This window comes from Phoca vitulina, unplaced genomic scaffold (genome assembly GCF_004348235.1).
Source record: "Phoca vitulina isolate PV1807 unplaced genomic scaffold, GSC_HSeal_1.0 scaffold6, whole genome shotgun sequence".
NCBI classification, from domain to species: domain Eukaryota; kingdom Metazoa; phylum Chordata; class Mammalia; order Carnivora; family Phocidae; genus Phoca; species Phoca vitulina.
This window is the reverse complement of record NW_022589709.1, coordinates 36170080-36193846: the sequence shown is the minus strand read 5'-3', so window position 1 is coordinate 36193846 and position 23767 is coordinate 36170080. Positions and strand designations below refer to the sequence as shown.

Genomic DNA, 23767 nt, shown 5'->3' with positions numbered 1-23767 from the left:
CTCAACTAGTGCCTGCCAGGTGGTAAGCTTGCTGGGAAAGTTAGATTGTTCAGCTAGATTGTTCAGCTTCGTCCATTATGGGTAGGAGAGCTTTGTTCAGGGGTGAAATATTAGGAATACCATTGTGACCACACATTTAAACGACAGGTTTTACCCTCAATAAAGCTGCCTTTTTTTTTTTAACCTCCATTTGGGAAATTACGGGAAACACTGGCTATCTCCCCGTCTTGATATTTTCTCATAGGCACCCAGATTTGTCAAAGATGATTTGACGGTTATATTATGTCACTGTCATTACTGTCTTTCAGGAAAAAATGGTATTTAATCTTTGTATCAAAAAGATATGGAAATACATTCTACATCATAAAGATTATATAACAATACTTCTCGTACTGAACTATAAGCAAACAAATGATACTTGAGAAAAGTTGCACACATATTTATCTTAGATGAAAATGTCATACTAGATAGAGAAATCCAATTTTTAAAGATTACACCTTATGGTTTTCAGTTAAGACTTTAAAGTATTTTAAAATCCATGTTAATTGATCCAAAATACAAAGGAAATATTTATACTTTAGTGCAAAATAAATTACATGTGTAGGTTCCCAGCTAAGATCACATTACCATTTTATTAGATTGTCCGGGTGTGCGGGTGTGTGTGTGTGTGTGTGTGTGTGTAAAATAATATGTAACTGAAACTATAGCAACAAAGTGCCAAAATTACTGGCTTCAAAGCAAAAAATTCGATCACGACAGTTTTACTTATATGTTTCCCTGATTAGACTGGTTGATTTGGCTTGCCATTTTGTATGCATTCATTAAATTATTATAAACAAATACAAAGTATTATAATGACATTCAAGTTGATAAATTTTGGTGTGTACAATGCAAAACTATTATACACACGAAGTCAAACATATTTAAAATTCAGACTAAAACCAACTAATTTCATCTCAGAAAAAATTTTTACTGCCTTTTGTAAATACTTACCATGGAAAAACAGCATTTACAAAGTATACTTGGTATATTTTCACATAGGTCTCTCTCTATATATCTAATATGTAAAGGATATATATATACATACCCTTTTCCCCCAACCAGATCCCCCAAATCACAAATCTCATTACCTGTTTTTGAGCAGTACACTGAAGGTCATCTTATCCAGTCCCAGATAATCTGGCAGCAAGTTTGACCAATTCCAGTTCCATTTTGTGATGGCTGACTGTTGATAAATGAGAACACGCTATTGTTAGTTATTAATCAGAGTTAATATGATCAGTAAATTAAAGCTCCAGCTGTGATAGACTAACTAAGAAGGAGGGGGGTCCAGAACAAGGACTTAGACAGATAACATCAATCATGTCCACAGAAGAAGGTTTTTATTCCAATAAGACAGCAATTAATTTATAAATCCATTTGGGGATGTAGTCATTATTTATAAAAATATATATCAATTTCTTGAGTCGTTATTCTTCCCAAGTGCTAATGGCATTTGCCCAACAAGTTTCCCTGAGAGGGTGACTATTTGAAAAGAAAGTGAAATCACTGGCAACTTTTTCATCTATCAACTGATAGTTTTTATTTTTTAGCACCCAGAAACTTGACTAAAAAAAAAAAAAAAGACGACTTAGAAGTGCTATGACTCAAATTACAAGACACAGCTTAATTAGAGTGTGGAAATAATGTTATTTTTGGATAAGAAAATGCTTTAAAGGGGAAATTAGAACAACCTGTAAATATAAATAACATTCCTTTTTCTCATTTAATAGGTAATTTCACAACAGAGTAAGGAGAAAAATTGCTGTGAAAGATAATCTCATAATTCAGAACGGAATAAAACATGCCATTTATTTAAACGAAGTGAGGATAATTTAACAGCTACAATGATTATTTATGGTTTGGAGCAATCTAATGTACAACAGAGAAAAGCAGACAATACACTCAAACTTACACAATATATTTGGTTTTCAAATTCCTTAAAACTAAACAATTTTGATAATAAGAGTCCAGGCCAATGTTTAAAATCCTCTAAGAACCATGCCCTGTCACCTGCTGATTAATGGAGCACCACAATCCTGTCATAGAGCAGGAGAATTCTGCCCCGGGTTGTCAGCATTTGAAGGTCTTATTCTACTACGGTATTGATGAATGTAGACTAGGGTTGTAACAGGCATGGCAAAAATATTATCTGCATCCCGAATTAGGCCATTGTTTTAATTCTTATTTTCCTCAGAGCTCTAGGTCAAGCAATCCTTCTCTTCTCCCTGTTAGTTCAAAGAGTCTGTCAGGAGGCTTTTCCCTTTTTTATTCACCAAAAGAACAACCAAAGCAAAAGAACTTAAGGTTTCAAATACTTTGGCTTAAATATGACCTTTTTAATATAATGACTGAAGCAGGTAGCTTAAACAATGGCATAATTAGACATTAAAAACGTGTGGAATTTATTACATTACCTTTATTCCAAATATCCGGACTTTAAGATCATTTGCAAATTCATTTGAAAATGTTTAGGGTTATAAAAAGGGAAATTTACCTCATGCCACTTAAAATAGCAAGTCAAGGCTTTATAATTAGTTGTAAACTCTTTTATTATTTCCCTTATAACTTAGATAAATTCATAAAAATTGCAAGGTGTTCTTCGAGTGGGTGGATTGGGGATGGGGGTGGGCAGCAAGGGAGAAGACCATTACAAAATGCCTGGTTTTTCAGGCCTTCTGTAGACACAGTCAAACAGATGTTCCCTCTGCCCATGGCGAACTGACCTGGTCAAAAGTTAAATTATACAGACCAAACATATGAATCAGTTTGACAAACAGAAAGAAGGTAAAATAACTTTTCCAAAGTCAATTCATGCAGACCACATAAGTAAGAACAAGGCCTTTTGCTTCCCAGCCAAAAAAAGAAAAAAAAAAAAAAAGCTTGTAAGTATTCAAACACAAAGCACCTTTTTCCTTTATTTATGTAAAAAAAATCACACATTTAAGTTAACTTTATTATTTTCCACATACCTGATCTAGCATGTTTTCACTAAATGCCTTGTACACCTGGAAAGGGTTAAAGGCAGAAGGCTGATCTTCCACACTCCTCAAGGTCGTCTTTAAAGGTCTGATGGGTAATGGCTTTTCCTCTGAACCATTCATAGAAAACAGCTGTTCTTTTAAATATTCCTTCAAGGGGAAAAAAAATTACAAGTCGTGATGGTGGGAAGCATATATTCTCTTTAAAAATACACTGATCAATATCCAAATCTACCCTTTCAGCACATTTGCTAGATTACAGTGTATTACTTGCCTCAGGACAGAATACATTTTCAGAAGAAACATAGCAGAATACCAATCAGCATTGCAATAAACCCATCAAAAACAGGTTCACCTAATATATAGGCTAGATTAGAAAACCATTTAACAAATTCTCACATAATGAATGTATGCTTGATATATCAGAATCTTTTAAATAGGCATTGTTTTGTCATTGGTTCATGCGTTAACATGCCTGGTTACCAAAACTTAACTCAGATGCATGATTCCTCACAGTACAAGATTGCTCATTCATTCACTAAGTGCAGTTGTTATCTACTCTATGCTCAGCAGAGTGCTAAGTACTCTGATATTTCACTGCAAGCAATCTTCCTTTATGTAGAATTAATTATAATCCAAACTCCTAAGCTCTACTTCCATGCTGTGGACTGAAAAATATCAAGGTTCAAATGAAGCTCAACATATGTAATTCTAATCCCCCAACTGCCCATGGCAGCATGGGCAAAAAAGTCAATCTACTGCTTTATATTTCATTTTCCATTCATAAATAAATAAGGTGAATGATCCTATTTTATTGGACTCTTTCTGGAAGATGACAATTAAAATGACGTCAAGGTTCCCATGTAAACCATCAAATACTTACTATTAATAAGTCATTTAAGAAATAAAATAATATAAAAGTTCTTCAGTATGTCAAAATATAATTTTTTCTTCAAGAGTAGGACTAGGTTGAGAACATTAGAGCTGAAAAGGACTTCAGAGGTCATCTGGAAAACCCTTGCTACTCAAAGTCTGGTGCCCAGCCCAGCCCAGTCAGCCTGGGAACTTGTTAGAAAAACAGAATCTCGGGCCCCACCCCAAAGGGACTCTAACTACTAACATGATTTCCCAGGAGACTGGCAGGCACTCAAAAGTTTTTGAATAACTCTAGCCCACACCACATTCGGCAGTTGGCTCTGAAAAGTCACGGATGAATCTGAAGTTAGACAGGAGTGAGTGAGAAGCCACGTCTTTGGTCTCAGTTCATTGTGCTTTTTCCTGTGTCTCTATAATATAACTTCCTGAACAGAGAATGCCCACCGTCCTCATCCAGGAAGGTAAATTTTAGATCCTAAAACCCTAAACATCAAAAGCAACTGCTACTTAACTATGATAATCATTTCTTAAATTTGCTCATTGTGGACATCTCCTTAGATGAATTCTGTAGCATCATTTACAGAGACTCCTAAGTATCATTAGATAATAAAACCACCAGAAAAGAGTGTTATGCTTAGATTTAGATTTTTAAATTTTTTTTTAAGATTTTATTTATTTGCGAGAGAGAGAATGAGAGACAGAGAGCATGAGAGGGAGGAGGGTCAGAGGGAGAAGCAGACTCCCTGCTGAGCAGGGAGCCCGAGGTGGGACTCGATCCTGGGACTCCAGGATCGTGACCTGAGCCGAAGGCAGTTGCTTAACCAACTGAGCCACCCAGGCGCCCTAGATTTAGATTTTTATACAGAAATAAAATTTCTCTCCATCATGATTTCTGAATGTAAAATTTTGAAAAGGAATAAAAGATTCTAACAAGAACAACTGCTTTGTTGGCTAATAACCATCTGTTTCAACTGATTTCCCCTTACATCACTACATTTGGCTTTTTTGTTGTCCTTGTTCCACAATTCAAAAGAGATCAAGTGCTGTGTTGCAAGCTGGGAACACAATGGTGTTTTCTCCCTTGTTAATTTCTCTGACCTCTCCACTATCTTCTCACTATTGTCACTCGTCACCACCCCTTCTCAAAAACCTGATTTTTTTGGTGTCGCTTTAACCAGACTTATTGCTAATGTGATGTATTTCTCTAGAAAAGATACATTCTTCTTTGAACATCCTTTCTTGAACACCCTCCCTGTGCAGTTACATATGTATTTCTCTACCTACCGTTTCTGTGTTTTTCTCTGCTGGAGAGTCCCATGACCTCAACTACCACCCTCAGTGAGGCCACCAAAATCTCTCGTCATGGCCTCCCTCATCTTTGTTCGTGGACACGTTCTTCCACCACCCACTGGACTTTTATGCTCCCACATCTTTCCTTTATCTCAAAGACGAACACTCTTAAACTCATTTCCTCTCAGAACTTTGTTATGACTCGATGGCACACTCATTCTTCCCCTCGCCCAGGCCCGTACCTGTAAATGCCGCTGTATCTATGCTCCCTTTTTGAAGCATATTCAGCAGTACACCTGAAAATGTTCAAGACTCATAGTGCTACTCAGCAGGCGAACAAACTTCACAGTGCAATTACACCTACAGCTTAACGACGCCTCCACATAAAGGCCGCCGTTAGGACAACGCTGGACACTGAGTCAGCCGTGTGCCGTTACTGAGTTTGTTGCGCGTCTAAATGTTTTAGTAGTCACAAGGCAAAGGGCTCACTGCTTTCCCTGGTCTAGCCTCACCTCCCAGTACGCCTCTTCCTACCTTGCCGCGATGCTTCTCAGCACAATCAGCAAGGACTTCGCTTGACATCCCATGTGATAAACATTGCCGTAACAGTAAGCGTATTCAGTTGTAAGGAAAGAAAAATCCTAACTTGGAACTTCATTGATCAAAATGTGGCAGTGCCCCAGTGAAGAGTCTTGTACACATCAGGGGTCGCAGCAGACCTGTTCAGAGCCGCGGCCTCAGAGGCCCACAGATTCTACGACGGAAGATCAGCCTTTCGATTTCCTGAATAGAACAGGTGGCTGACAGCCAGTAAATACTCAACTTAATTTTGCTTCTTGGTTATTACTGATCTTTTTCATGTTAAGGGCTTTTGAAAAGTGGACTGGTCTACCAGCTTGGCAATCTCTACCAGCCGTGCCTGTTCTCAGAACTCTGGTAACGCCACTTTCCTAAGAATCTGAGGGTAAGCCTCCTGCCGCATCTGCTCCTCAGTAATCACCGTGGTCACTTAGGCCCATCTGGGTGGCCATGCGGCCATGCCGATGAAGACCACGACTTCGCAATGGTGGTCTTGCTAACAGTTAGCCAAGGCCACGAGCTCCTGAGTTCCCCACACAGAAACCCTAAACAAATGATGAGGGGTCATTAGCAAATGGGAATCAGTTGTGTAATTTGCTAACCATTATACACTGAGCTCTGGTGCCTCAGGGACCGGACCATTTCTCACAGCCCCAAATCCTTCACATTCTTTTTAGGCGATCACTGAATGCACTATTACATCACCTGCTTATTGACTGGTTGATTAGCTCTAGGAAAGCCAGGAAACAAAATTTACTTGAAGTAACTTTCAGGTAGGTGGTAGCGGAAAGAACATTTATGTAACTGGGTTGTAAAATGTTGTGGTAGAATTTAATTCACTCCTCGGAAATTTATCGTTTTTAAGGCCTACCTCATTGAGATAAAACACTATAGCTTCCCATTATTCATATTATAGAATTTTTAGTATTCCGAAAAATAAATTCATACATTTGCACATAAACACATAATTCTAATTCACATTAGATGTCACGTTCTAATTCAGGTACAAATGCTCAAATTAAAATCCTGATGAAGTCAGCACACTTGTATTGTTCCAAGCCCATAGCTGAGATACCTGCTCTTTACATTTTTGCTCAAACAGCCAGAAACATGCAAGGTCAGAGGCTTAACCCAGCAGAGACGTAGACAAGCATGACATCGGCTCTAACCAGTGTCCATGCATTAATGCATTTTCTTGGGTTAATCTAGCTGCTCCCTAATATGGTTCAATATTCTTCTCGAGTTTTCTCATTATGCAAGAAATCTACAACTTCACCAGACAAGTATGACGTCTATAGAAGAAGTACGTCTCTCTCCGGAAAATTCATCACTTCACAAACAGCAGATTTTAACATCAGCTTAATAGTCACAAACACACAATTCCCAAACTACACGTCTAGTCTATACAATTCAGAACTGAACGGAGTTTATGAGCCGTGTTATTGTTTAAACCATATAAATAAAACCTACATTGTTTCGGTGAAGCTTCTGCTATACAAATGCAGAACAGCCGGGGCTGAATAGATTCTATTAATAATGCAATATTGAGTTTGGTATTGACTTTAAGAAGTATTATCACCTCCTTGACTAACCCTTAGCTGCCAGCAGACGCTGCCTCAGGCCAGTACACACCTAATTGCTCGGTAAAAAGGCCGTTTCCCTACCTCATTGAGCCGCATGATGTGATAAATTTGCCGCAGGTACTCGCCGCCACCTGGTTTGTGGCAGATATCCAGGACCATCATGTTTATTTTCTGCTCAGTCAGTTCAAGAGCACTATCTCCTTCTTCTAAGGCTGTGCTTTTCTCTATTGTCATAAATGCACTAAGTACAAAGAAAGCATATAAGTATCAGTGGTGAAGAATTGTAAAGATGGAAAATAATCCAAGAGATTGAGTGTGGAGAGTCGATGTAAATCTCATATTCAAAGCACCATAAAGACTGCTCAAATAGGTAAGCTTTCCCAAACCGCCCCTGCCCATAGAAACAGTGACTCAGAACTAAGCACCTGAAAGCACTTTAAAAAAATTGAATCGTTTCTTTAAAACAGTTCTTTATTGCATTTGTACTCCTATCTATAAAACATTTTCCCATTACTGCAATTGTTGAAATTGCTATAATCATGGGATGAAAACAAAACAGTTCTTTTTAAGAACATGTAAGAAATAATTTGTATTTTCTCTTTGAGGATAAAAAGTATCTTTGATGCCAGAAATAGCTTTGGTATTCTGTCTTTTGTAGATTCCTCTTTACACCTGTCTTAGAACACATTAAAGACTAATTACAGTGTCAAAAGGGGGAGCCTATTATGCTAAATATAGGCTGGGCGCTTCCTGGCAGTGTGCTTACCACTGAGGGTTTTTAAATTGGCCTTTTGACACTTGTTGCCTTTTAAAAATATATGGCCCCTGTCCTGTTTCTTCTTGGTAAGGATACCGAGCAAAAGTCACTACCCTGATTATTCTTCCAGGAAAAGGGTTATCATCACCACACCGGAATATGCAACTTTTATTTGTGAAACATTTCTAAGAATACATTCGCTTGTTATTGATTTTAAACATTATTCACATAGTAACGATGAATGACATAAATTAAAAAAAAAATTCTCCAACTTTACCAGTGTAAAAGAAATCATGGTATTCAACGTACATCATATATATCCCACACCACTTTTCTTCTTACAGTTGCTATTAGGATCATGTTAGGCTTTGCAATCTAAGTATTCTTAAGAAAATGCATGGTTTTCCACTGTTCCTCAGACTAAATGAAATTTACTGTGGTGTAATCAGCTATATACTGCAGTTCATTACTGAGATTTTGCCATGATTATAAAATTAGTTCTGCTAAGAGTCAGTGCCGCTGACCTGAAGACTGAACCAAATGATACCCAGCTGCTGGACATTAACTTTTATATTGTTTCCACATGTAGTTTCTCTTAAAAAACCTTTACAATTGTATAAAGCTTGCTAAAAATAAAGCGAATCCTACTCTTAGACATATTCATTACCTAGAGTTCTTTAAACAAACAAAAAAGACCTTGTTGCAATAAAAGAAGTTTGTAAATATCTTTTCGAAGCTGCGTACAGGTTGCAAGCAAAATTTCTTGTCAGGTTGTATAGACGCTGACATTGAAAAAGTTGAGGCCCTCTGACAAAAGAGTGTCTCAGTGTCAGCCCCTGAATTGTATCCTTTCCTGTCCATCACTGTGCAGGTGAAGCAAATGATTGGATTCAGTCAATGCCATGATTAATGAGTTCCTCTCTGGATTTGGGACTGCCTATCAATCATGTCATTAGGGAGAATGTGCCCTGAAAGAGGCAGACCTTAGCCAAGGAATAACTGCATTAATCTTAATCTGTATATGCACCCAGCCAGCCAAGTCAGGGTCACCATGATGAAAAACAATAATCTTCAACTCGACAAATTACTTTGCAAAGACAGACATTTCTTTACTTTTGGGGCTGTGTGTTCTCCAGAATCTAAGCTGACTGTTTACAGCTTGAGTGTTACTACAAAGTGAAGGTTATTTTAATGAATAGTAATGTTCAGGTGGTACGCAAGACAAGCAAAGGCTTACAGCTGCCTGCCACCTTTCCACTGCAGGTCTTTTCACAATTTCCATAAAATCAAAGTTAAATCTGAATGCGAGTGAAGGAAATCTACCTAAATGATACTGTGTAGTTCCAAGATAATCGTCATGGGGAATTAAAATCTCAATTATCTTAAGAGAACTATTTCAGTTTAAATGGTTACATTCCCAAACTTAAAACAATTATGGTAAAAGCCAAGGCAGCCCTTCACCTATATAGAGTTACCAGGGTTTAATATACGTTTTCCTTATGGTACAGATCTAGAAACTAAATGATCATCGATTTGTGAGAAATATGTAGAGGTAGAAGTTCACTTGTATAACAAATAATCAACCTGAAATCAAAGTCAAGAAGTACATTCCTATAGTGCCCATTAAATCCTGTAAGTGGTGACCTAACGTGAGTTAAGAGGTTAAATTTAACCGTTTCAAATAAATATAAGAAATAACTTTAAGTCTGAACTTTTATATATTGATATTCGAGAAACTGAGAAAGACAGCATTGTGCTAATTACATACTTACTACTACACATTCAGTAACTTTGAGGACTGTACAACATTTTTTAAAGATCAGCAAATTTCATTTTGGATGCATGTTGCAACAGATAGCTAATCAGTCAAATATTAGCTAGAAAACTCCCTATATAGGAGGTATCAGATGTGTTGGTGCTGTTTATAAGGAATTTAAACCAACTTTAAAGGAAAAATTTTATTAATGGATTTCTGTAGGTGGCCCCAGGTATATAGCTGAGACATTACTTCACACTGATCTTATTGATAGAGGGACCCCTAAATCAAAAGTATCACAAATTTAACTTTATCATCAGATCCACTATTTTTATTCTTTTTTTTTTCCTCTCTCTTCATAACCACTGTCGTGGATATGACATCTGGCCTTAATCTTTTAGTCACTGGATTCAATACCTGTAAATTGGTATTGAATGCAAATGTAAAGATTAAGAAGGCTGCTTTTACAGTCTCTAAGCATTTGCCTGACTGCTGCCGTTATTCCTACCCACAGGACACCCCTGAAGTAAATTTCTAGAAGTCAGTATGACAAGACCAGGAAAATCACGATTACCTACATTTTTCCATTTGGATGAACATGAAGTCTTACAGATTAATACAAACCAGTAAAGAGTATTCGTTATCATACCACCAGTGAGTGCATTTTAACAGAGTTTATGAATAACAAATGCTTACTAGTTCTAAGCCTGATGCTAAAAACTTTATGAATGTTATTTAGTTTTCCAAAACCACTCCCACCAGCTTGGTATCACCACTGACGGTGAGGCTTTGAGAGATTCCATAGTTTGCCTAAGATGGCCCACTTCCAAGGGATTTGTATTTGCCCATTTGATTCCAAAGCCTGAGCTCTTTGTCACTACCATGTACTAAGGAAAGTAACAACTTCTAGTCGTTTCAGGCAGAGAGTTAAAATAGTATCTGCTAGCAACATGAGTAGATTTTAAAAGAATGGGGACAGTGTGTGAGTGGTCTAAGAAAGGGCTGGTTAGTGATCTATAGGCCATATGAACTGTAATTCCTTTATCAATATCATGCAGTTCTAAACTGAAGACTAATTTTAAGACAGGAGTACTCTATGTACATATTTAAATTCATCAGGGACCCTTAAAAATCTTAGCAATACCACAAATCACTTAGCTCTTGGTGACAAACCAGTGAGAAGGCTGACATTTTCATACAGAAACAGCTGGGTGTGTTTATAGCTCGAGTGTGATATGCCCCAGTTGCCCTCTGGGATTCTTACATTACCAGATGAAAAATGTGTACCTTTTTGACAATCAGGTACACAGAAAGCAATAAAAAGCCTTTTATATCCATTAATTCCTTCTTAATTTAATCTCCATGCCAATCCATTTACAGAATGCTCCAGGCTATCCACTGGATACCTGTTTGTGCACTGAAAAGGAATGAAACCAAATTCTCTCGGGTTTAACTGCCACCCTTTTTATCAGAAACCTTAAGATGGTGACTAAACAGGTATAATGTTCCAGCGTGTCAATGGGGTTCAAATTTTAATAAAACAGGGAACGTCTGATAATCCCGTTTTTAATGGACTATTTATCTTTTTCTGTATTCATCAAAGTTCCCATGAAGTTAAAGAAAATAACCACTGTTGCCTATCTCAGTCTTTTGTTGTTGTTTATTGGTCATTTTGTTATGGTGAACATATTTGATGAAATTCAGTGAAACAAAAATATCGCTTTACCATTTGGTGCTCAATTTCCTTGCTTTCAACAATTGGCTCTCAATCCAGTTGGGTTTTTCCTGCTCAATGCTCTGTATGACCTTCTGGGTCATTTGATTAGGGCCACTTGTCTGCTTTCCCATGATGCTTTCCAAACACACACAGATTAAACCAAGTTTCTCTTTACTCCATCTGTCAAGGGAGGCACCTGTTAAAAGTTCCACAGTGTTTCCATCCTCAAATATCCGACATATAATTACAATCAAGTTCCAGACAAGGAGGCTAGCTTTCTTCAATTCAACAAAGTTTTCTGACATTTTTCTCTCAGACAGAAAAAAGAAGTATTTAATTGGGGGAGGCAAACATGCAATCACCGTAGGTAACTTGCTGATTACAATAGATACTGCCTGAGCAGCAAGCCTTGTGAAGCCTGGGGAAGAAAGGAAAGAAAAGGTATGATTAATATTAGCATTTGCATTCCGTCACTGTGTTGTTTTGAGTGTTGCGTGAGGATGTCTAATTTTTGTGGATAAAATTGTCGAGAAGAGCAAGTGCTTGACATATTCCGACAGAACTTCACTGGGGTCCCCTCCAGTGCTGCCTAAAATTCCTCAAATCTCAAACACATTTTTTTTTCTTTTCTCATGAATGAAGATTAGAAAATTTAAAATTATTAATTATACTTTTATCTATTAGGACTGCAGGTTTAAAGGGCTCAGATGCCCTCTTAATTAACAAATGTAAAGGCACTTCTGTTGGACCTCTCTGTGGCCTTTGATATTTTCTTAAACTTCCTCCTCCCTTGGAATCCATAACAGAATCATTCCAGATTTTGCCGGGACTGGCTCCCCTTCTTCTACTTTTTAGCCCAAATGTCACCTCCTCAGATAGCCTTCACTCACCACCCCATCCAAAGCATCCCTTCATGCTCTTCCCATCCCAGGTCCCACTTCCTCTCTATCATCAGAGGCTATTTTGTCACCAAAAATTCTCTTCCCAATTGTTAATTATCTGTCACCCTCCACTAGAACATAAGCTCCATGAAGACACTACTGTATCCCCAACACTGGGTACTTCATATATCAGCTGTTCAATAAAGATTTGGTGAATGAATGAGCCAACAAACTGTGTCCCATGCTAGTTCTAGTTTATACTAACACCTCTTAAATGTAGGTATTGTTAAGAAGTCCTTACCTATTGAATGATGATTCTACACACTCTCCCTTGCTTGGGGTCCTTTCTCTGAAGGATGTACTGATCTTCCCTCTCTAGATCAGGGTGCCTCAACTTTGGCATTAATGACATTTGGGCTGGATAATTCTTTGTTGGGAGGAGCTGTCCTATGCACTACAAGATGTTTCAGCAGCATCTCTAGCCTACACCCGCTAAATCCCAAGTAATGTTCTCCTCAGTGTGACAACCAAGAATGTCTCCAAGCATTGCCAAATGTCCCCTGGGGGGCAAAACCTTTCCTGGGGGAGAACCACTCTTCTAGATGATTCTCAGAATCTTCAGTCTTGGCCTTTCTCCAGGGTAGCAATCCTACAACTACAGCTCCCTATTGGACATTTCACTTCTCTGTTCTAGTAGTGATTAACTCATTATAATTAAAACCAAATTAATTGTTTTCCTCCCAAACTAGCTTCGCCTTGCTGACCCTCCCTCCCTCCTCCCTCCATCCCTTCCATTCTTCCTTCTTTTAAAATCTGTTAAGTAGTCCTGTTGATCTTTCATTCCAGAAACCACATTGATAAATCCTCCTACCCCCTCATCTCTGACGTCCAGTTTCACCCCACTGTGAAACATGGCTACCCACCTATTAAAGCCCCTCCTTACAAATGGTACCTGGACTACTGCAGTACTTTCATAACTCATCTCCCTGCTCCAGACTATGCTCAGCCACTCTCCTGTGTTGTGAAGCCAAATTCACATACTATAAAATCTGTTATCTAATTTCTCAGCCACAGTTGTTTGAGCTGCTCCCACTGTTATGAGATCAGTCTCTGGAGTGTTGCTGTCAAAATACTCCACAGTCCAACCTCAGACAGTTTCTGTAAACCTCTTTATTTTTATCCTCATTGCTTTTAGGCTTCTAGATATCTCATTACTCTAACATGGAATGCCCTCTTTCTCCATGGGTCACCCATCTTTTTCAACTCTTGGTTCAAAATCCTGTCCTCCTGTGAATTTTATTTGAACATACTATCTATATGACCAGTTTGGTAATTAGGTCTGTAATGTGCATGCTGTCATCTTTTGTATTATCATCTATTATTGCTTATGTTATTTATGTCTTCATGAGTTATCTTTACAACTAGATGAAAAGCTCCTCAAGAGCATGGAAAAAAACCTCATCAGTCTTTGACTATCCCACAAAGCCAAGCACGGTGTTTTAATCCACTACATACATAATAGAATTTGAAAATTGAAACTGAGTGACAAGTCAAAAGAAGGTAGCTTTGAGTTCTTCAGTAAAACATTCTTTACTGCTTTTGCTAAACACAAATAATAAAACAATGTGAAAGATTTTTCAAGATATTTGTGACATTTAAAGAAGTCACTCTGCTCTAAAAAAGTACAAAGCTCTTGGAAAATATATGTCTAGTCTAGTGACTCCACAGAAATTCATGACAACTTAAGAATCATGTTAAAAATGAACTGGAACAGTCTTCATAAGTTTGTAAAATTGGGCCCAACATATATTTGAAAGATCTCATAAGACTATTGTGTTCAATAAAATAATAAATGTGAGAACATCTAGTTCAGTACTTGGTAACGAATAGTTCCTTGATAAATGCTTTCTTTTTGTCCAAATGAGTATGCTTAGATGAAGCTTGAAATATAGATAAAGCAAATTAAGAAACTCCTTTGTGACCACTCTTCCCTGTGTTCTCAAATGATTTTAAACGTTTGTTGTTCTTTACATGTTTGTGTCATATACTCCCAATTCTACCCTCAGGTGTTTGACTTAAAAGATTCTATCTTGTGTTCTGCTTATTTAAAAGAGGGTTTAACTGCAGATACCAAGAAAACATTTGACAATCTAAGGAGATATCAGGTAAAGATTACCGATTCTCTTTACATCTGCACTTCTACTGATATTTTAGAAAATCTGAGGACTCCAGGTACTCAGATCCCCACGACTTTATTAAAGCTTATGGTAAATTCCAATCAGAACCTTTAGACTACTGACAAATGAATAGATCTATTCTACTAATCATAGGAACTCTGAGTCTGTGATGATGTTAACAACACTCCAGGCAGGGATCTTTTAAGAATGCCACACACTCATTTTTCTGCCCTTATTTAAATGTTCTGGTTTCTATCTCAGCCATATATATGTTACATGTTGGAAGGGCCAACTTCAGAGCTGACAAAGTGTGAAAAAACGTATGTCTTAGAATGGATGCAATGTGATATGAATATTTATGTATTTATCATTTCTTTCTTCCTAGACATGGACCACTGGCTATAATAATATATTTTGTGATTATAAAACATGCAGAAAAGAAATTTACAATGAATGAAGTAAAGACAAAATAATATCTTAAAGTTATTTTTAAAATTTTATTTATTAATGTTATAAGGTGTCCATAATAATTTCTTGACTGAGAATAATGTGATTTAATATGCTTTACTATTTTTAAAATCTGGGCTTAACACTTCGATAGAATGATTCAAAGGGCAGGTTCTAAGTTCAGTTTGTTTCAATGCTTGATTTTAATGGCTATTGTAGGTGAAAAAGCTACTACATGAACCTACATAGATCCATGTTGGAACAAGCGTATTAATAACTGTGCTTGTGAAATCATGGCACTTGTTTTTCAATCTCAACCATCAAATAGGCAAAGGCTGTTGTTGACATTTGACTGCTAAATATTCATTAATCATGATGTCAATTAGTTATTCTTGAAAACAAGTAGAAAAATATTTCATTTTTGTATTTTCAAGAAAAATATTCAGGAATCACTGAAACTCTTATTTGGAATATTTTAAATTATGTTAGAAAACTCTATTTCTAAGTTCTTAAGTGTGTAGGTAGGGTATTTTTATTGGTGATACTGGTTTTTATAGAACTAGTATTTCTGGGTTTTATAAAATGAACTATCTTAGTAACTTCTGATAGCATTTTGTAATTTCTGCCATCAGTTTCTTTCCCAACAAATCTGCATGTGAACGATAACATGAATACATTTCTTCTTGTAATGCTACCTCTGTTTCCTCGCCAGAATCCATTCATTTAAAACAATCACTCCAACAGTTTTCCCATAAAGCATTCTTTTTATTTAAAAAGTAATTTATTGGGGTAGCTGGCTGACTCAATATTACTCTTAATCTTGGTGTTCTAAATTCAAGCCCCATGATGGGTATAGAGATTACTTAAAAATAAAATCTCAAAAAATAAAATAAATAAAAAGTAATTTACTGCTACAAAAATTTCTCTGGCATATCTTTCATTTAATTGCTGTCAATGAGGGACGCCTGGGTGGCTCAGTTGGTTCAGCGTCTGCCTTCGGCTCAGGTCGTGATCCCAGGGTTCTGGGATCAAGCCGCACGTCGGGCTCCTTGCTCAGTGGGAAGCCTGTTTCTCCCTCTGCCTGCCGCTCCCCCTGCTTGCTCTCTCTCTCTCTGACAAATAAATAAAATCTTTAAAAAAAATTGCTGTCAGTGAAACAAAACAACTACTTTGTGTATCTGTTCTTTGAAACATAATGGAGCAAATACCTAAGCTGAGCTGTATCAGAAGCATCTGAACTTTCCATTCAACTCTTTGGTAAGTCTCCTACATTGTATGATTTATTGTAATATTTATTTCTTTAAATCGTCACTATTTTCTATGTAACAGTATTTACTGACAATGTAATACAAAAATGCATTTCAGTTTGTCACCATAGTGTTGTCCGTGTTCTCTCATTTTCACCGTCTCAGGAAGGACAAATGTTCCCTTAAGTTAGTGACTATTTGTCTTTTAATAAGTTAGAATCCTCAAAAAAACCCACCACCACCACCACCAACAAAAAGGACTCTAAATATTTAACATTACTTAGACAAATACTGTAAAGTACTGGTTATATCACTTGACTTACTAACATTCTTGAAAACAATTATAGAGGTTTGTCTTCATGTTTTGGATGCTTAGTTTTGAAATCTTTGGCTAATCAAGATGATTTCCAACCATCTTTAGCTAGTATCTCAAGGCACGATACCTACTTAGGAGGGATTCATGTTTAACAATAACGTATGGGAAGTCATATTTCAAGTGGTTTTCCCATATATTTCTTTTTTAAATCTTTTTTTTTTTTTTTTTTTTTGCCAAATCTGATCAGATCATCATCATTTTACCTTATAAATATGGCTGAGAAAGAGCTCATGTCAGGAACAGACATCAATGTGAGCTTTTTCACTTGGTTATTGTCCGCCCTTCCTTGCACTGTCAGTATTAGGTTTCACCTGCAGCTGATTTGTTAATTTACAGGAATATGTTAAAGCCACTTGTGTGTTTTGTGAGGATTAATATTGTTAAAACTAGATTCTGAAATACAAAGACGAACTTGATTCAATATTGTACCCTAAAAGCTAATGAAAGAGTAGGTCCAAGGGAGAGTTACAGTAACAATCTTCATATGAAATTTTAGTAAAGTTTCATTTCGTCCTTTCTTCTCATATATCAAAGAATTGTCCTGTACATCCCCAGAGGCATTTGCACGCATGTGGAACCAGATACCTCCAAGAGGAGGTATCTACTCTATAGTTTATCTCTAGCCTCAACTAAAGCGCTTGGCATGTAGTAGTAACTCACTTAGTAAATATCAATTGAACGAATAAGGAACTTAATGTCTGGCCTGTAAATATTATCTGTCTTGCATACTGTAGTGATAATAAAGGTTGAGCACTGTCAGCCTAAAAGAGGGTAGAGAGATGGAGAATCATGGTATTCTCCTATTGTTATATCCAACTGGAATGCACAAAATGGTTTATACAATCACTTTCCTCCACCATTTTCTTTTATATATTTATGTGACTTGGCACCATTTATGGCTGTCCATTGTATAAGGGTTATACATCTACTCTTAGTGATAGTTTTATGGAGAATATTACTTAGTATGGAAAATCACAAGAACTGGTATCAACAAAGTAAGCATTTTTTTTTAACCTGAGGTTCTTTGAAAGATTATGGAAGAATTCCAGAGTACCTGTACAAAGCAAAATTATTCATAAATAGAATGACTTGAAAGCCACAAACAAAATAGTGTTACTCATACAACATATGTTAGCTATAGATTATGCCTCCTGAATTGCTCAAAATCTATGAAATATCCAAAAGCTAGAATGAAGGAGAGATGGCAACAACTCAGACAAGGAAGAACTTAAGTAATGAAAAGCTGACATTTTCCAATTTCAATTAAATGGCTTTACTAGATTCAAAGGCAGTTTAATAGGGCTTGGGCAGAATTAAAGCATTACTGTGAAAGGTCACAGATAGATAATTGATTTGAGTTTGTAATATAAGGTTGCTGGATAAAAGCCACATTAGTTAGGATCTCCATGGAGAAGAATGAAAGAAAGACTAGTCCCTTCAATTGACTTTGGTAGGTTCAGTTAGAATATTTTACCATTGAAAGTTTCCTTAAGTTCATGAAAAAAATTCTTCTTTAAAGATTAATATAAAGGGAAAAGTTTTATTTTAAAAATCCTAAAGAAGGTTCATTAATATGGCTACATAATATACTCAAAGGGATCTTAACACAGAAACACATAGGTACAAAGAAACCAGGTAAGAAGAGAGGTCTTAATTAATAAAATAAATGGGGGGAGCCTGGGTGGCTCAGTCGGTTGAGTATCTGACTCTTGGTTTCAGCTCAGGTCATGATCTCAGGGTTGTGAAATCGAGCCCCAAGTCGGACTCCCTGCTCAGCACGGAGTCTCCTTGAGGATTTGCCTCTTCTGCCTCCCCTCCCCACTCTCTAAAATAAATAAATAAAATCTTTTTTTAAAAAAATTTATTTGACAGAGAGAGTGAGAGAGCACAGCAGGGGGAGCAGCAGAGGGAGAGGGAGGAGCAGGCTCCCCACTGAGCAGGGAGCCCGATTAGGGACTTGATCCCAGGCCCTGGGATCATGACCTGAGCTGAAGGCAGAGGCTTAAGAGACTGAGCCACCCAGGTGTCCCAATAAATAAATCTTTAAAAAATAAAATAAAATAAACGAATAATGTAACTCATGGTTCTAAAACACACTTAGATGCACGGCCCCTAATAGGAACAATGCACTGAATTCAGAACCATAGATATCGGGGGAAAATACTCTGTTAAAAAAACCACATGGTTACTAAATGGGGTGCTATTTTTTACCTAAACAGTACACAAGTAGGTCTGTTAACAAGAGAAAAGAAAGTAATAATTGGTGGTTGCAGTGGAAAAAACTTTAAGGAAAAATATTAAACTGAACCTCAGAACAATCTTCTTGAGAGTATGAATTTTAGATTACTTAATAGATTTAAGGTTAGTCACAATCATTGACTAATCTGTTAATACTAACATGAACACAACATATCACAGAAAATTCTGTAGTTAAATAAAGACTTTGACCATTGGAGTAATTTTCATTTCTAGTTTCGTTGGTCATAAGGCTCACAATAAAAAAAAATTACAGGTCCCAAATACACAGAAATGGTGGGAAAAGGACTAATATAGTTTACAAATCTTACAATTTTTAGAATTTTACTTGATTTCATATCCTGGAAAATTGCTTCTTTGCGGATATGTTTTTTAAAAAAAAAAGGAAAGAAAGAAAGGAAGATACCTTTGCTTGATTCTTTCCTTTTAGTTTCTTTTGGAATGTAATTCCATTCCTTTGGAATGCTCTCACGCAAACATTCAGGAACGCTGTGCTTGTTGAGGTTGGTCTCACAGCTTCTCCCAGAGCTCATCACAAATATTATCTGCTGTACGATGTCCTTGACAGCGTCAGTCAGTGCCAATCTCAAGCATCGGATGACCTCTAGCTCGGACTCCATGCACGTTGAGACTTTAAAATCAGACAGCATATTACAGTTAGCAGAATCTGGAAATATTTTGTGTGTTATTCAACTGGGAATTCAGTTTGTCAGTAATCTAATTTAAAGCTATAGAAAAGGAGAGCTGCTTTTAACTTTGAAATCATATAATTAATAAACAGTCCATAAACATTTGGGAAAAAAAGTTTCTTCTTAGTAATAAAGAAAATGGCAATTAAAATAATAGTGAATAACAACATTTGCTTGTGGTTTGGAACTCTAAAGGTAGAAATATAAATGGTATGACCTTCTTAGATGACAACTTGGCAAAAATATCAACACTTTAACATTTTACTTACCTGCTAACCCACTTATTCTGTCTCTAAGACTTCATCCTAAGAAATTAATTACAATCATGTAAAGGATATAAAGGTAAATTGAAAATAATCTAAATGTCCAATAATTGGTTATTTGTTTAAATAGCTACACATCTATACAATAAAGCCACATATTATTCAGTAGAAAAATAAAGGCAGGTTAGGAAAAGCATGACATGATATTTATTTTAAATACACACATGCACACACACACAAAAGAATTAAAAGATGCACTCTACAACATTAATGGTGATTATTAATGACTGATGTGATTTCAGATATTTTCCTCTTCCTTTCCTTTTTCCCCTTTTTACTTTTGTTTCTTTTGTATCCTCCCTCCCTTCTTTCCTTCTTTTTGCCATCCTGCCTTCTTTCTGATTATATATATTACCTACCATGACTATGCATTACTTGTGTGATAAATGCAATAAAATTTTACTTGTTTTTTAATATGACAGGGAAGTCTTGGGATAACCACTTGAATCAATACAGAAAAGTATCTATATGTTTTTCCCCTCAAATTTTGAGGTAATGTTCCTTTTTTTTTTTTTTTTTAACTTTTATTTACTTAAGTAATCTCTACACCCAACATGGGGCTCAAATTCACAACCCTGAGGTCAAGAGTTGCATGCTCTTCTGACTGAGCCAGTCAGGCACCCTGGGGTGATATTTCTCAAATGACTCAATCCATTGTTAAAACTACCATGCTGCTGGGATGCCTGGGTGGCTCAGTCGGTTAAGCCTCTGCCTTCGGCTCAGGTCATGATCCCAGGGTCCTGGGATCAAGTCCCACGTAGGGCTCCTTGCTCAGCAGGGAGCCTACTTCTCCCTCTGCCTGCCGCTCCCCATGCTTGTGCTCTCTCTCTCTGATAAATAAACAAATAAAAATTAAAAAAAAAAAAAAACAAAAAAAAAACCTACCATGCTGCTGGAATGCCTGGGTGGCTCAGTCTGTTGAGTGACTCTTGATTTCAGCTCAGGTCGCGACCTCAGAGTCCTAGGATCAAGCCCCACATGGAGCCCCCTGTGGAGCCTTGCACTGAGCTCTGTGCTCAGTGAGGAGTCTGCTTCAGGATTCTCTCTCTCTCCCTCACTCCCTCACTCTAAAATAAATAAATAAATCTTAAAAAAAAAAAAAAAAAAAAAGAACCGCCATGCTTAAGAGAATCTTGATACTATCCAATATTGAGAGTTTAACTTTTTAACATAGTGCAATCATTGGGTGAGCTGATGCTCTTTATGGCAATGGTGGAGGATAGAGCAGTCTATCTTTTTAAGTGATGCTTCAAGACTTTAATTCATTGAAAGGCATAAAGAAGACTTCTTCCTGTATCTGTAATTAATATTTATTTTGCTTGAACTCTGTGGAGTTATGGATTAAATACATCTCAGGTATCTAAAAATTCTAGAAAGCCAGAAATTCCCCTATTTCCTTTTATTAAAAGGGAATGTTTATTCCTTTTAAAATAAAATCAACGTATTACAAATGATAGAGAAAATAACAGTCTTATCTCAAAGAATTATTTAAAACCTATATGAATTAATTTGTAGGCACTATATACACTATGTAAGTATATGCTATTATTATTATTACCTAAGATGAATTTCTGTAAAGTTTATAATATTATAGTATAGGGTGCCCAGTGTTCTCTTGATGCAGGGTTCTGAAACAAGTTGAGCATGGGATACCTATGGTAGGGATAAGGTACAGATATAGCAAGAAGAAAAGGAAAAATAAGAAGTAGAGAGAATAAAGCAAGTGACAAGCCCTTCTGGTTTCTGGCTCTATGTATATAAAGAGCTTGGAAGTCACCACTCTGTCCTAACAACAAGTAAAAAGCTAAATAGATGGAAAAATCAACAACTCTTCTTGGATCTGTAGAGAGGTGGGGACACTAGGCAAACCACTGTCCCCAAGACTGGAGTGACAAACAACAAATATAGGGAGTCACAGCTTACTGGAGTGGAGACTCATAAGCGCAACCTACCATGGGAACAAGTGCCAAGGGAGAAAGTCTGAATTGTAATTGATGAACTGCTGGAGACTCAGTGTGGACAAGTCTTAGAGTTAACACTCCAGGGGGACCCTGTCATGTGGAGGCTGCCACACTTCTGTGAGTTTTACCTCTATGAGTTCAACTAGGTGCCCATAGTAAATGTCAAAGAAAAATCTCCAAGAGCTTCTAGCAAGAGGAGAAGAAAAGGAATATTTTGAAATAAGCCAGAGCACTCTGTTCTTAAGGGCTGCCCTCAGGAGAAACTACTAAAATAGAGCCTACCCACTGGGATATTATCAGAGCCTAACTGACCTAGAAGAAGGGACATATGCAACTTCAGCCCACTCTAGTCATACTCTCCTACATAAAATGGGAGAAAAAAAAAAACCTGAGAAACACTTGCGAAGTACACCATCCAGAGGTATAGGCCCACTAAAGACTGAGACCTGATCACAGAACTATAGAATGCTTCTCCTCCCCCAAATCTCTCCCCCACATCACTAAAAGCCTCTTTATAGCAGTTTCTTTTACCCAATACATCATGTACAGTTTTCAAGAAAAAAATTACAAGATATACTAAAAGGCAAAGAACACAATTTGAAAAGACAGAGCAAGCATCAGAAACAGATATGGCAATTAGAATTATCAGACGAGGAATTAAAATAACTATGATTAATATGCTAAGGATTCTAATGGATAAATTAGACAGCATGCAAGAACAAATGGGTAGTGTAAGTAGAGAGATGGAAATCTTGAGAAAGAACCAAAAGGAAACACTAGACATCAAAAATAGTGTAACAAAAATGAAGAATGCCTTTCTTGGGCTTATTAGTAGACTGGACATAGGTGAGAAAAGAAACTCTGGGCTTGAGGATATCTCAATAGAAATCTCCAAAACTCAAAAGCAAAGAGGTCAAAGTCTGGGGAAAAAAAAAAAAAAAAAAAGAACAGAATATCCAAGGACTGTGGGACAACTACAAAAGGTGTAACATACTTGCATACGTGTAATGGGAATACCAGGAGAAGAAAGAGAAAGGAACAGAAGAAATATTTAACACAATAATGACTGCAAAGTTCCCCTCAATTTACTATCAAACACAAACCACATATCTAGAAAGCTCAGAGAACACCAAGCAGGGTACATGCTTAAAACTACTCATACACATATCATTTTCAAACTACAAAAAAGCAAAGATAAAGAAGTTCTGAAAAAAGCCAGAGGAAAAAAAATTTATCTTATTTATAGAAGAATGAATGTCAGAATTAACATCCAACTTTTTAGAAACCATGCAAAGAAGAGTGGAGTGAAATATTTAAAGTGTTGCAAAAACAGCAACAACATCAAGAACAAAAAACAAAACCTGAACAACCTAGAGTTCTGTACCCTGCAAAATTATCCTTCACAAGTGAAGGAGAAATAAAGACTTTCTCAGGCAAACAAAAATCGAAGACATTTGTTCCAGTAGACCTGTCTTACAAGAAATGTTAAAAGAAGTTCTATAAAGAAAAGGGAAAGTACATACAGGGAAAACTTGGATCCACATAAAGTAAGGAAAGACATTGAAGAAGGAGTAAGTGAAGGTCAAATAAAAATTTTAATTTTTCTTTTTCAGAATTGATCTAACAGATAAGTCTGAAATAATTCCTACAAGTATTCACTTATGTATATATCTTATACCTAAGTGTACAAAAGTTGAGTCCCTCATGACCGCTGTAGGGTCTCAGGTTCTAGAAAATATTCAAGACCCAGAGAATATTTCATATTTACAGAGAAACAATTCACACAAAGACAAAGGACGTTTCACAAACTTGAAGTTCTGATCCTTTGAAAC

At 36.7% G+C, this 23767-nt stretch overlaps 1 protein-coding gene across 7 annotated transcripts in view; it reads right to left on the bottom strand.

Annotated features, from left to right (window-relative positions):
* KIAA0825 (KIAA0825 ortholog) overlaps nucleotides 1-23767 on the bottom strand; it is a 396162-nt gene that overhangs the window by 198194 nt on the left and 174201 nt on the right. For 6 of the 7 annotated variants that reach the window (XM_032403994.1, XM_032403995.1, XM_032403993.1 and 3 more), the window contains 5 exons: nucleotides 19369-19593; nucleotides 11588-11996; nucleotides 7430-7589; nucleotides 3012-3170; nucleotides 1131-1225 (listed from right to left, as the gene is read on the bottom strand). In XM_032403994.1, the coding sequence (XP_032259885.1) occupies nucleotides 1131-1225; nucleotides 3012-3170; nucleotides 7430-7589; nucleotides 11588-11996; nucleotides 19369-19593 (1048 nt within the window). The remainder of the gene's footprint in view (nucleotides 1-1130; nucleotides 1226-3011; nucleotides 3171-7429; nucleotides 7590-11587; nucleotides 11997-19368; nucleotides 19594-23767) is intronic. The other variant, XM_032403999.1, reaches the window with a different exon arrangement.